Source organism: Polypterus senegalus, chromosome 1 (assembly GCF_016835505.1).
Source record: "Polypterus senegalus isolate Bchr_013 chromosome 1, ASM1683550v1, whole genome shotgun sequence".
Taxonomy (NCBI): domain Eukaryota; kingdom Metazoa; phylum Chordata; class Cladistia; order Polypteriformes; family Polypteridae; genus Polypterus; species Polypterus senegalus.
Window position 1 is genome coordinate 46,026,768 of NC_053154.1, and position 14,302 is coordinate 46,041,069.

General features: G+C 38.1%; 2 protein-coding genes across 4 annotated transcripts in view; one reads left to right on the top strand and one right to left on the bottom strand.

Moving 5' to 3' along the window:
• dhcr7 (7-dehydrocholesterol reductase) overlaps positions 1 to 4,879 on the bottom strand; it is a 99,075-nt gene extending 94,196 nt beyond the window's left edge. Inside the window, exon 1 of the mRNA XM_039748615.1 lies at positions 4,454 to 4,879. The gene's annotated coding sequence lies outside the window, so the exon portion shown is untranslated. The remainder of the gene's footprint in view (positions 1 to 4,453) is intronic.
• A 2,374-nt stretch (positions 4,880 to 7,253) lies between these two features.
• Positions 7,254 to 14,302, top strand: part of nadsyn1 (NAD synthetase 1) — a 76,373-nt gene continuing 69,324 nt past the window's right edge. Inside the window, exon 1 of one of the 3 annotated variants that reach the window (XR_005633045.1) lies at positions 7,254 to 7,404. Coding sequence is in view for 1 of the 3 variants with exons in the window: in XM_039748628.1 (XP_039604562.1) it covers positions 7,320 to 7,404 (85 nt within the window). In the remaining 2 variants the exon portion in view is untranslated. The remainder of the gene's footprint in view (positions 7,405 to 14,302) is intronic. The other 2 variants (XM_039748628.1, XM_039748636.1) reach the window with 2 other exon arrangements.

Genomic DNA, 14,302 nt, shown 5'->3' on the forward strand with positions numbered 1-14,302 from the left:
AAAATGGTCGACTCTGTATTTCTTTAACAGCCTCTTGTAAACTTTCACAACCACAACAACTGTGTTGCCCTTCCACGTGGAACTGCTGATGTCCAGAAACCTGAAATGTATTGAATACCGTTAAAACTTGTTTGGTGATGCTTAGTATAAATTTGAAGGTCCTCTTCTGATCAAGCACCAGTTCTTTTGTTTTCTTCAAATTAAATTCTAGATCATTTGACATGTTCTCTTACTTCTTTGCTGTATGTACGCTCATCATACTTTGTGATGAGACCCCAAATAGTGGTGTTCTTCACAAATGTGACCATTGTTAACATACTTGCTCTTCAGAAACTGGTTGTGAATGGATGTGTAATGAAGTAATAGCAATAGGCTATGACTCCTTCTTTAACACACAGCATAAGAAAATGGATGACAACATTCCCCTGTAGTTAATATCTTTTTATTTTCTGATTTACACTAATATTAGTAGCAAAATTAATTCTGCACAGATTTGATGTGCATAGTTGACAGCATTGTGGTGCAGATGGTTTAAGATCTAGCATGCTGGATTTGAATCCCATGCCTGGTCTTTGTCCATGTAGGTTATGCATGTGCTCCAGGTGCTCTGGTTTTCCTCCCATATTCCCCAAGATGTGCATGTGGACTGATGATTCCAAAAAAGGCCCTATGTGGGCATGTGTATGAGTGGGTTCTGTAATGGACCAGTACCTTGTTGATAGTTGTTTCCTACATTAGGCCCAGTGCTGGTGGTACATGCTCCAGCCCCTCACCCCAAAGACCTTGAAATTGGGTTAAATGTTTATGAGAAGGGTGGCACAGTGGCTTTCCGGGTCCTCCCTGTGTGGAGTTTGCATGTTTTCCCCGTGTCTGCATGGGTTTCCTCCGGGTGCTCCAGTTTCTTGCCACAGTCCAGAAACATGCAGGTTAGGTGCATTGGCGATCTTAAATTGTCCCTAGTGTGTGTTTGGTGTGTGGGTGTGTGTGTCCTGCAGTGGGTTGGCGCCCTGCCCGGGATTTGTTCCTGCCTTGCACCCTGTGTTAGCTGGGATTGGCTCCAGCAGAACCCCATGACCTTGTGTTAGGATATATGGAGCTGGAAAATGACTGACTGACTGTTTATGAGAATGTGTTCATATGTTGGGTGGGCGGTAAGGCAGTGCAGTGATTAGCATAGCTACCTTACAGATCCAACATTCTGGGTTGGAATTCTGCACCTTGACGCTGTCTGGGTAGAGTTCTGCCATGGCCTGCACAAGCTTTCCCTCAGATACTCCACTTTTCCACCCACATCTGTAAAGATGTGCATAGGAGTGGGTTTAACTGAGTGTGGGTGTGTCTTGGGCTGATTCCTGCCTTGTACCTAATTGTGTTGAGAAAGGATCCAGACAGCCCACGCCCCCATTTTTGAACAACTGTAGGTTAAACACTACAGCTACTGAGCAGCAAATGTAAAAAGTCTTTTTCTTTTTTCAACATTTTCTGATATTTAAAAATTGCCAATAATTATTGCGGTCAGTATAAGTACCTGAGATTGGCAATGTTTTGCTACTCATTTGTTTCTAATTCTTTCTGATGTTATATTCAAATTGATATGTGTTCCAGAGATATTGTGGATAAACGTCACAGCGAAAATCACAACTGTTTGTTTTTATTTTTTTCTAGATATTTATATGTATAAAATATAGATATTTATACATATAAAATCTAAAATTCTATGATGGGCTGGCACACTGCCCAGGGATTTGTTCCTGCCTTGTGCCCGGTGTTGGCTGGGATTAGCTCCAGCAGACTCCCGTGACCCTTTGTTAGGATATAGTGGGTTGAATAATGGATGGATGGAAATCTAAAAGTTTATTAGCCCTGTATTCAAAATTAGTATTATACCAGAGAAGAACTTTGTATGAATAGGTGCGATGGTTTTTGCATGATGCTTAATTAGACAGATAGAAGTTCAATTTTATATAAAAGAGAAGAATAAGATATAAACTAGATTGATTCTAATCTAAATAAACAGTGACATTCCTTCCAAGCAATTTCACTAAGGCACAGTTAGGCACACTGTTTACCTAGTAGCATTATTGGTTTAGTATTATTTCATAAGATATAATGGCAACTTTTATTGAGGCTATCTCAGTTTTTATTGTTTCTATATTTCTATATTTATATGTAGAAAATCTAAAAATGTATTAGCCTGTATTCTAAATTACACAATACCAGAAATAGCTGCAAAGTTTTGTAGAAATGGGTGCAATGGTTTTTGTGTGATGCTCTAACAGACAGATCAACAGAAGTTCAACTTTATATGCTGTGGCAGACGGCTGGAATGCCCGAAGGACTGGGGGTTCTGTGGGGGGAGTATTTCCAGGACAGTTTCTCCCCCTGACCGACAGAGGGCAGCCCCCTTGGTTTCCAGCAGGACCATGGCTTATGAGCATAGAAGCTCAATCCTATTGGGGCTCGTAGCCACTGCCACGGGGCACATGGACATTTTCGGGGCCCTATTTGGTAGCACCTTCGCCACACCTAGAAGTGCTGCCAGAAGAAGCTTGTTAGGCACCTGGAGTCCTAACAGGCTCCCTATAAAAAGAGGCCAGTCGCCAGGAGTCAACAGCCAGTGTCGGGAGGAGGAAGGACAAAGCCTATGAGGAGGACTGGCTGAGAGAAGGGACAGTGCTGGTGCTTTGTGTACCATGTTGCGCTGTGGAGAGCAGAGAAAAGTTAATAAAAGTGTGCGTTGTGTGCTAAACCTGTGTCCTGCCTGTCTGTGTCAGGGTTAGGGCAGCTGTATGACACCCAGGCATCACAATATAGATAAGGAACCATTTTAGATGGGACTCTTATCATATAGCTCTCTGAGTTGACAGGTGAATGTCAAGTCTGTTGGACTTTGTAATATTTGTAATATTATTGCATTTGCCTTTTTTCACTTTTGTTATTGAATTCCATTCTTAAAAAAAATGACCATAAAAAAAAACTTTGCCATTCAAAACATGTGGTTATTATTAGAGGATTACATTGGTCAGAGGGTGCATTAGAACAGAGGTCAGAGATTACATAACTACTCCTACAAAGTGATATGGTTATTGTCACTTATCTACATGAATAGGATAGTCCACTGGTTGCTCAAATGACTATTTATGAAACCTTTTGATGGATCATTGGGTAGAAACTAATTCCTAATTTAAATATATCTAATGTTAATTTTAGATAAGCTCACTTATTCCAAAACACTGCTTATCCTATCTACATTGTACCACAGAACACTAACTCTTTGAATGGCACTTCAAAGTCTCTAATCCATCTTTAATACAAACGTTTTCGGGGACTAAACAAACCTGGGGTGGACATCAAACCAGAATGTTGTAATTAAAAGGTTTCATGGCAGCCGTCTGTAATGTTACTGAAAAATGGTGACAATATTTAAAACGACCTTTGCAGAACAAGGTGGTACTGCCAGCTCAAAACATCACATCATCATGGTAAGCAAAACGTAAAAAAGTCAACCAAAACGAGTTGTGGACGCTCCAGGATATTCAAAACAGAAAAGTCAGGTGTCGAGGTACAAATCTCAAGAACTGTCTCTTTGTATCCCACATGTCCACAGGGAGAACAGCCACAAGCTAGGCAAGCACAGGCAGATGGCATCACAGAAGACAATGGAACGCATTTCCCAGCCCTTAGAGTGGCGTCTCTTTCGCCTCCCTTGATTTTAGTGTGCATGTTTTTATCGCGTATCTCTTAGCCGTACTCCATAGTTCTTTGCAGTTTTAGCTCACCCCGGACTCGACTCACTTTGTGAAACCTAAAATTCTACTCAAAAAAAGCAATCGATTGCTTAGGAAATTCTGTAACCCCCGCCCCGGCCAACCTATAAAAGTGCCAAAGGGAGCAATTAAACCAAACAAATAACAGAGACTGCAGACTGCAAGACCATAAGCCCTCTACAACAACAGGGGACTTCTAACAGCGAGGAGGGGATACTGCCTAATGATTGTACTTCCGGCGATGAAAGCCGCTTTTTCATTTAAGCTCGGTCACGATTTTGTACATAATCAATACAAACTCGGACAAAACCAATACGATCACTCGTAGTTTTAAATAGCACTGATACTGGACAATTGCCACAATGCATCATTGCTTTTACTGACGATAATCTAAAAGACACAACGAAATATCTGACCTATGGCTGTTGTGCAATACGGCGAGTAAGTGCAATTAGAAGCACTATTCTAATGTTGGCTACACTTAATTTTTACAACTTTTTATTGCAAATACAAGATTGCCTGATGCATCTTGTTCCCGTACTGTTTCTGTGATTACACAACTCAGCACAAGAACCGGTGGCAAGAAGCGATGATGGCATAAACATGCCACTCTCCCCAACCCGTCCACTCCAAGCCCTCCCCCTCACGCGTTTGGCGTTCGGTGCCACGCGACCAGTCATACTCACCCCTCTAAAGCCCACAACTTCTTGGATTCTCCTTTCTGCTACCAGCTGCTGTCTTTTGCTCAGACCTGCTTGTTTGATGTTCCTTTGAGTTACGACGGGCTCCGCCTACTGCGATTCCATTTGTTGGAAGCTCTGAAGGCACAATTGTCCGACATAAGCATCTTATCAGAAAGACGGACTTTTCACCCTAGGACAACAGTATGCAGCTGTCTGTAAAATGACCACTTTTTCCTCACTAACGTTATTTTATTGATTGGTTCGAATTTTTACAGTCCTTTTTGCGCCCAAGACATTTGCGAAGTTGAAAAAAAAAACGACATTTCATTCTTTGTCACACCTGTGGTAATAATGGAAGCCCCAAGCAATCATAAAACCAGCTGAATGGATTTACAGTGATATAACATTATTATGAAACCCGTTTAATTAAGTTGAGGGAGTGGCTTCCTGAGCAATGGCTGAAAACAGTCCATCCCACTTATGCACACGTCACACTCTCACAAGGTAACTGCTTAAAAAACAAACAAAAAAAAAAATACCTCCGTTAAGGGATCCATGTCAAATAACGTGCGCGTACAGTATCTGTACTGCGCCCGTTAGTGGGCACTCCTGCTGCACTGTTGGGTTATGTTCAGGGCACAATACTCTCTTGTGTTACACAAAGTCTTGAGTGTGGCACATATTGGTTTCAGTTATAACAGATTTTTTTGCCAAATTTAGACTTCTGCTTTTTATGACCAACACATACATTGATCTAAATGATACTGTACAATCATGCATGTACAAAAAGGTGAAAAAATAGGAAGATTTACTAAAATGCCATGGATAGATCTGAAAGGCACTGTATACTGTAAGATAGAATGACCACCACTCACCTAAGCTTTCCATTTAATTTTAGTCACTCAAACAGCAATTTACATTCTATAAAAAAACTTTTCAAAATAAATAAATAAATGGCAGATGCAGACATGTGGCCTTTGCAGTTATTTTTTGGGGTGGCACAGTGTTTAGTGCTGCATCCTTAACGTTTCCCCTGTGTCTGTGTGGAGTCTTCGTCTGTTTTTTAGATCTCAGAGACATGCAGGTTAGGTCAGCTGGTAACACTAAACTGACACCCCCATACCCCCAACCCCTTTCAATGAGGTCAGTATAGGCACTGGATACCCACAACTTTGAAACAGATAAAAGTCTTAAAATTCGATTTATAAGCATTAGTGTTTTTACAGTAAAGTACATTACTTTAACTACTTTTTACCACAAAGTGTATTTATTTTCCAATTTTATTTAATTGCAGGTTTGTGAGATTCCAAGTCCAGCAGTAGTAGGAACAAGGCTAGAAGCAAATATGAATTGGAGGTCAATGCATTACAGTACTACACTCTAAAAAGCCAAAAAAAAAAAAAAAAAACGTACAAATACATTACATTAATTGTTTATTTTCACAGTGAAAAACATGTATTACAATGCACAGATAAAACATAAATAGATAAAGAAATTAAAATTACATTTAGCTGTCAACATTATTTAATTGCTTCAATATGCAAGACTATTTTATGAATAATTATTGTATTACCTTAAAGTCACACTGGCACAGAGTTCTAAATTTGCATTCACTGATGACTCCCCATGCCTTTGCATTGTAAGGGACAAAAACTTGAAGGTCATTAGCAGACTCATTTTTCAGTAGGACTGAAGATATGTTTGCAGTCCTGAATCCTGACTTATAGTGGGTTGTAACTGGCGAACTTGTAGCACACCCTACATCGTCACTAAACCAACCTTTCCTTCTCCCTCAGACAGCAGTGATGAAGTGTTCTGTTAAACACCGGACTCATCTCAATGTATACAAATTGTTGTTATACAAACAATAACATGTTTCTTTAGTTAGGATTTGTTAGTTTTGGAACATGAATTGTACATCATTTGTAAATTAATCTTTACATCGCAAGACTAATTAGCGTGAGTTGTTTTGATCTGACATGATTATAACATGTATAGTAAGTATTGAATTAAACAATTCAATATAAATAATGTTAAAATATTAATTACTGATTGCATTCATTTTACTGATACAAACCTTCCACTCGTCTGTGCTTTGACAGTTTTTTGATGGATATCCACATTTTAACAGTGTAGTTATACATACAGGCGTAATCTAGAGAGAGAGAGATGAGCCTTATACAGTATATGTATATTTGGGATGCATAAGGAAACTGGAGAAAAGTCATACTGACATAAGCAGCGACCAGGCTGGGATCTGAACCTAGATTTCTGGAGCTGACAATGTCTAAAACTCTGCTCCACAGCCTTGCATTTATTATAACTATTAATGTAAAGACCTGTTTACAAATAACACCGAATGAAATCTAAGAGTAGTTCAATACCTGTGTGGGTTGCCCAGTGCCATAAGCTGCCTGTCACACTCTTCAGGGGTGGTTGGTTCAGATAAAAAAAAAGCTTCAAATATACATGATTTTATTATTCACATTTATTTGTTGAAATTATGTTGTCGGTATACTAGAGCAAAATCCAATAGTCGTTCTGATATACGGTTGTCTGTAAATAATAGTCGTGGGTGTTTCCACTATGCGGACTTTATCAAAGGCAGAAAACTATTAGTCTGTTGTATGCTTGCGGGCAAATACAATTGAACTAAATACAACTCGCGATGACAACTCGCGTCGATAACGGACGATCGGTACCCGCTCCGCCCTCTGTTTGTATCTCAGAGTACGCATGCGCACATTGCGCACGGTTCTCGAATGATAGCCTGAAATGTGGACTGTGTAGCTTTAAGAGCTACAGACTCGCAACCCGGATTGACTTTGTTGTCATTAGATTTGTTCCAGGTTTCAGTGTCATTCACAGCATGGGACGCAAAGTTACTTTAGCGACTTGTGCTCTCAATCAGTGGGCTTTGGACTTTGATGGAAACTTGGACCGGATCTTAAAAAGTAAGTTATTGGCACATTCAATACAATGCATACAATGCAAGGTGTTCGTGAGCTGTGGCGCATGGAGGTGGGCTATATTCGGCACCTTAGAGTAAGGAGGCGACTTTTGCTTCTCGTCCTGAGTCCTGAAATTACAAGACCTTTTAAGGTTTTCATGACTTACGCAGTTCTGAGAGAAAGAATGTCTCATAAGTGTGGAGCTACATGCCATCACATTTGTATGTCAGTGACAGTATCATATTGTTAACTAGTATGGTTATCTGACCCCAATATGTTTTTAGAGAAATTTTTTATGAGCTCATCAACTTATTTTATTTGCAATTTTATTGACCCTGACACAGTTTCCTGGTCACTCATTTACATGTATAATCGCAAAACTAATAAAATTACTGCTAGTGTTAGACAATTACAAACTAAATGCAATATTTTGCATGACCTGTACTTGTTAATTAGAGGTAAAAGAAGATTTTTCATTAATATGTGCATTGAGAGGAGATTATCCTCCTGGAATAATCTTTTGAAAAATAACAAATATGCCTGGCCTGGACAAGTTGCAAGATTTTTGGAAATCTACACTTTTAGATGATCTTCTGAACAATGGAATGGTTGATTTCCATATGTCTGGATATCTTTTTAAATTCCTTCCCAGACTCCTAGGAATTTCTAACATTCTTTCTGATGACCCCAGAGAGCTCTTACAGTCTTGGAATGGTAATAACAAATACTAGAACAACATACAGACCAAACTAAATGCCTGAGGTTTAAGTGAGCTTCATTCAAGCTTTACGACCAACACCTTATTAATCCATCCCCCTTTACAAACTTCTTCTTCAATCACTTGCCATACTGTATATTGCCTTTGATTCCTGTATATCTAATCATTTTCTTCTGATGATGACACCTGGCACCTTTTCATCAAGCTACCTTCAAACTGATTTAAAAATGCTTCCAAGACATTACCAGTGTTGCTACTGGCGATTACTGTTTGAAAAGTTGAATTGTTAATTATTATTCACATCAGACTGCAAAGCCCCATTTGTATTAGACATTCCTTCAGTGTCCTAATGGTACACTCCCGCAGTGCTTAGTTAGTAATTTAGTTCCTAATTAATTATTAGGGAAACCTTCTAAATGCATTAGCATTACTGGAACGCTGTAGTTCGGTCCTGGATTGAATAATGGCCAAAATGAGACAGCGCTCTCAAGGAACATTTCAGTCTATTTTTTTTTTTTTTTTTTGCAGAATGAAAGATATTCAGTATGAGAGAAGATTTAATACAAAGGTATCCATTAGTGTCTTGAGAGAGCAGGGCAAACTGGATCTAACCAGGATAGAAAAAAAAAAGATGAAGGCTCAGATGCACAATTGATAAGATTTGATGTGACTTGTCTATACCTGTGATGAAATGTGTTACTCCTTTTTGTTAATACCAAAATAAAATCATTTGAGTTTTATTTCTTTGAAGCACAAAGCACATTTTCTAATTAATATGGCATATATTATGTTTAAAAAAAATGCAAAATCACAGAAACAGGCAAAACAGAATACTTCTTTGCTGAATAGCGGGTTGGAAAATGGATGGATGGATGAATACAAATGTGCAAATGTCAGATGGGTGTCATTCATTTGGTTTTTGAGGGAAAACTAATGTTCATGCCTAAAATGTGACGAAATTTAGTTTTGAAAGCATATATGACATTTGAATGGCTAAGATTAAATGAATACAGCTAACATAAGTCCAGTTAATGTTTTGATTCTAAACTTGTACACTGACATAAGCAATGACAAAAGTCTCACTCATGTAGGCACAAATAGTACCGTTATACAAAAGTTTTAAAATAATGGAGTAATGTAAAACTAGCAGGACTGATTTCGGGCAGGGAGCTGTAAGGTATTGGACAAATGTGAAAAAGGAGGAATGGGTCAAGAGTTTGTGATGTTTAAAATTTGAATTAATTTGACTTATTAGTTAAGTACCACTCCTTAGTAAGTTTGTGTAAATAGCCAATGATGCAAATATTAACCTTACAATAGCAAATGCTATAAACCTAACAGAGATTTTCTTTGCTTTTTTATTTTATTGATTTTATTGTAATCATTCCTTACAAATAGATCAATTTTTACAAAAAAATAGTATTGAAGAGAGCATGGCCAACGGAATAAAACTTAAAGCTAGTAAAAATAAGTAAATTGATGAGCTTAATAGGTGGATAAAGATAAATGGAGAAGAAAAAGAAATGGGAAGAGAATCTATTTCATCAGTGCTTTAAGAGCTTATTCTAAAACTAGGGGGCTTCGCTCGCCAACCCCCATTTTTGGTTTTCCAGATACACACTTTTAAGATTTTTTTTTTCTTTGAATTGTTGCTATTTCATTAGTTTCACTTTTATTTCAGAACTTCTGTAAAAACAGTATTTGGAATCTTTCGAGTGCCAATGTGCTGAATCTTTTTAATGAGGTCAGTGAGTCATGTGTTTAATGACTTTGTACCATAATTTAGGATTGGTTTCTCTTTTTGGAATTTCAGCACAGACAAAGCGATCTCCATCATAAGTAGTAAATAATTTTTTTTGCAAAATAACCAATAAATACATGTGAGGTAAACTCTGTTTTTGAAATTCTCTTGACTTAAACTTCAAAGCCTTACAATATTTACATACTTCTGACATACCACCTATGTCCATGTATTCGATCTCTATTCGCCTTTTCGTTATTTCTCCGAGTAATAATTTGCGATGTTTACTTTCTTTGTTTTGTCACTGTCATTTTTTTTCTGCTTTCATATTCTGTATCTTGTTCTGCATGTGTTTGGCCACTTGTTTTTTAAGCTCTTTATGATGTTTTACTTTGTTTTCTACTCTGTCTTTTATTCCTGACCTTGCTTTATCCTGCTTTTGTTTCAATGACACCTGGTCCATGGTGATTACTTTTCATTTTTGAGTAATAATTTCCATTTGTTTGCGTTACTGCGATCTTTACTTTCTTTTTTTTATACTTTCTAATTTTCCTACTTTCATATTCTTTAACTTTCTCCACATGTGTATCGTGCCAACATTTTTTTTTTTGAGCCTTTTGAATTCCACTGCTTTCATAATCTGTAACCTGCTCTGCATGTGTATAGCGCTAATGTCCGGATTGGATGTGCTTTTCAATTCCACTTGTTCCGGGCTGATAATTACTTTCCTTATTTTCTGAATTTGCACCTAGATTATTCTTTTTCTTTTTTGTCTCTCCAATGCTTTTGAGTCTCTTTTCTCCACGCTGCTTTCTTCTTCGCTTAGTCGTCTACGTTTCATTTATAACGTATTGTCCTTATATGCTTTATATGCACTGAGAGCCCTGGATCTGTGTATGCTCAAAGCCAAAACACGAGTGAGTGTGTTGCTGCCCGTGCTCTTACTTGGTTATAAGTAGGGCGTGTCTTGCAAGAATCTCATGTTCTACGTCATCTCAAGACGGTCCTGGGTCAATCTCTTGGCACAAAGTCTCATGTTTAAGGTCCCCATGAGACGCTCCGTGGCCAATCTCTTTAGTCTCGCAGGTCTTTTAAGTGTCTTCCGTTATCTTAACGTGAAGATCACGTCTTGTCACGCTACTGTTTCTCTCCAGGATTTTTTTTTATAATAGAGAGATATTATTGATTAGATCCTGTCAGGTTTTGAAAAAGTTCTGCACAGATCCTCGAACTAAGAATTTCATTTTTTCCAATTTCAAATACTGACTTAAAAGAGGAGAGTTAGGATTCTTCCAGTTTAGCAAAATAACTCTGCGTGCCAATTGTGTAGTGAAGGCAATCACAGTTTGCTTGTCCTTCTCCACTTTAAGCCCATCTGGAAGAACAGCAAAAACAGCTGTTAATGGCTTAGGAGGGATTGTGACACCAAGGCTGTCTGAAAGGTACTTGAAAATTTCTGTCCAGAATAATTTTAATTTGGTGCAGGCCCAAAACATGTGACCCAGTAAGGCTGGAACTTGATTGCAGCGTTCGCAAGCAGGATCTTGGCCTGGAAACATTTTGGACAATTTTAAGTGAGACAGATGTGCTCAATATATAATTTTGAGTTAAATAATTGTATGCTTTGCACATATGGAGCTCGAATGAATTCTCTGCATTGCTACCTTCCACTCCTTTTCTGATATGTTGAGTGAGAGATCCTTTTCCCATTGTCCTCTTGGATCTTTGAGAGGAAGGGACTGTAAAATAATTTTATATAGTGCAGAAATGCTGTCTCAGTCCTCGAAACAAAGAGATTTTCTGACAAGGCAGATTTTAAAAGCATTTTGTTAGAAGAACAATTTTGTTTAAACAAGAATATTCTGATTTTTTTTTTTTCAGATTTGCTAATCTAACAGTAAAGACATAATGATGTTTACGTTTTTATTTTTGTGTTGACTTTAAGCAGTATGGTTAATTTATTGGAGAAAAATCTCAGGGAATAAATGTAGAATGTGCACATGGTAAGGTAAATCAGGTAGCCTATGCTAATATCATTCTTCTTAAACCCTGTGCTGAAATCACCCAAAGATTATAACATGCCCTTGAATTGTTGTTACACTGGGGGAATCCCTGTGTCTATCGCACAATAAAATTCAAGCCCTGCATTGCATTATGCCAGTACTAGTTTATTTTACAGGGAGTGCAGAATTATTAGGCAAGTTGTATTTTTGAGGATTAATTTTAATATGGAACAAACACAGTGCTATCAGTCAATCCAAAATGTTAAGAAACCTGAATGTTTCACAACGGAAATGTGAGTGTGAACATCATCAGGGGAATACATATGTGCGCACAATTATTAGGCAACTATTAGTATGCAGATTTATTATGCAACTAAAGGAAAAATGAAAATTTTCCCATCTCACTTGTTTATTTTCATCTGTTATAGTGAGAATAATAAACAAACACCTCAAAATTTACAAATAAACATCTCTGACATTTCAAAAAAAAATAAATCAATAAATCAATGACCAATATAGCCACCCTTCTTTCCAATAACAGTCATAAGCCTTTCCATTCATGGAGTCTGTCAGTTTCTTGATCTGTTGACGATCAGCTTTTTGTGGAGCAGTGACTACAGCCTCCCAGACACTCTTCAGAGAGGTGTATTGTTTTTCTCCCCCGTAAATCTAGCGTTTAAGAAGTGCCCACAAGTTCTCGATAGGGTTTAGGTCAGATGAGGAAGGGGGGCCATGTCATTATTCCTTCATCTTTAAGGCCTTTACTGGCTGGCCACGCAGTGGAGAACTTCGATGCAAGTGATGGAGCATTGGCCTGCATAAAAATCATGGTCTTTTTCCTGTATCACTGTTTGAAGAAAGTGTCTTCAAAAAACTGGCAGTAGGTTTGGGAGTTGATTTTGAGTTCATCTTCAATGCAAAAGGTCCAACTAGCTCATCTTTAAAAATACCAGCTCATACCAGTACCCCACCTCCACGTTGGAGTGGAGCTCTGTGCCCATTACTGATCCACAGGTCCATCCATCTGGTCCATCAAGAGTCACTCTCATCTCATCGGTCCATAAAACCTTTGAAAAAATCTGTCTTCAGATATTTCTTGGCCCAGTTTTGACATTTCAACTTATGTTTCTTGTTCAGTGGTGGTTGGGTTTCAGCCCTCCTTACCTTGGCCATGTCTTTGAGCACTGAACACCTTGTACTTCTGGGCACTCCAGGTAGGTTGCAGCTCTGGAATATGAAAGTACTGGAGGATAATGGGTTCCTGGTAGCTTCACGTTTGATTCTTCTCAAATCTTTGGCAGCTAATTTGTGTCTTTTGTTCTCAACACGTTTCTTGCGACCCTGTTGACTATTTGCAACAAAATGTTTGATGGTTCTGTGATCACACACCAATATCTTAGCAATTCCAAAAGTGCTGCATCCCTCTGAAAGACTTTTTACAATTTTTGACTTTTCAGAGTCAGTTAAATCTCTTTTTGGCCCATTTTGCCTGAGGAAAACTAGCTGCCTAATAATTCTGCACACCTTGATATAGGGTGTTGATCTCCTTAGGCCACACCCTCCCTCATTACACAAATACACATCACCTGACGTGCTTAAATCCAATAAGCATTCAAGTTAATACAGCTTGGAGTTGGAATATACGCATAAAAATGATGATATGGTCAAAATACTCACTTGCCTAATAATTGTGCACACAGTGTAAAGCTAGTGTTACTATTATTATGTATAAGTATTTTTCGTTCATTTGGGTAATGGAGATACTTTTTATAAAGATGCATTGAATGGGATTTCTGTTTTTTTTTGCTGTGGTCTTGAATAGAAATTGAGTATTGTAAATTTTCACTGGTATTGGAATCAAATACAAAAATTCTGACATCCCTAATTGGCACTGATTCCCCACAACCCTGAACAGGATTACTGGTTTAGGAAAAAGATAAATGAGTATATTTATATTTTTTTAAATTACAGTGTTACTTTGTGCCCTTTAGATGCTTATTTATTCTAGGCAGGCGTTCACGTCTGACAATATAAGTCAGGTCAGTGAAGTAAGTCTCTGTAGGCCCTCCAGTAAAGCTTTTGTAATGGCTGCCTTTAACAGTTTAGTACAAGTCTCTGCTAGGAATTAACACCTCATGCTCTTTCTTTTAAGTCTCCCTGTCACACACGGAATCCCAGCAGTATGGGAGTTCAGTACCTCCTGAAAATGTATAATTTTCCTTTGTATGCCATTTTGAGACTTGACAGCTATATATCTCCTAATGATGTAAATGGTTTTACTGTCTACAGTACGTGTAACAGTTGAGGTAAATGTTGGAAGAATGCACACATTGAAGCACACAGCTGCAATTTTAGCTGTCTCATGTGCAGAGTGGAGGAAGTCTCCCTTTATTGCTCAACCAGATGAGAGTCTCTTTGTAATGCGGAGGCCTCTAGTTT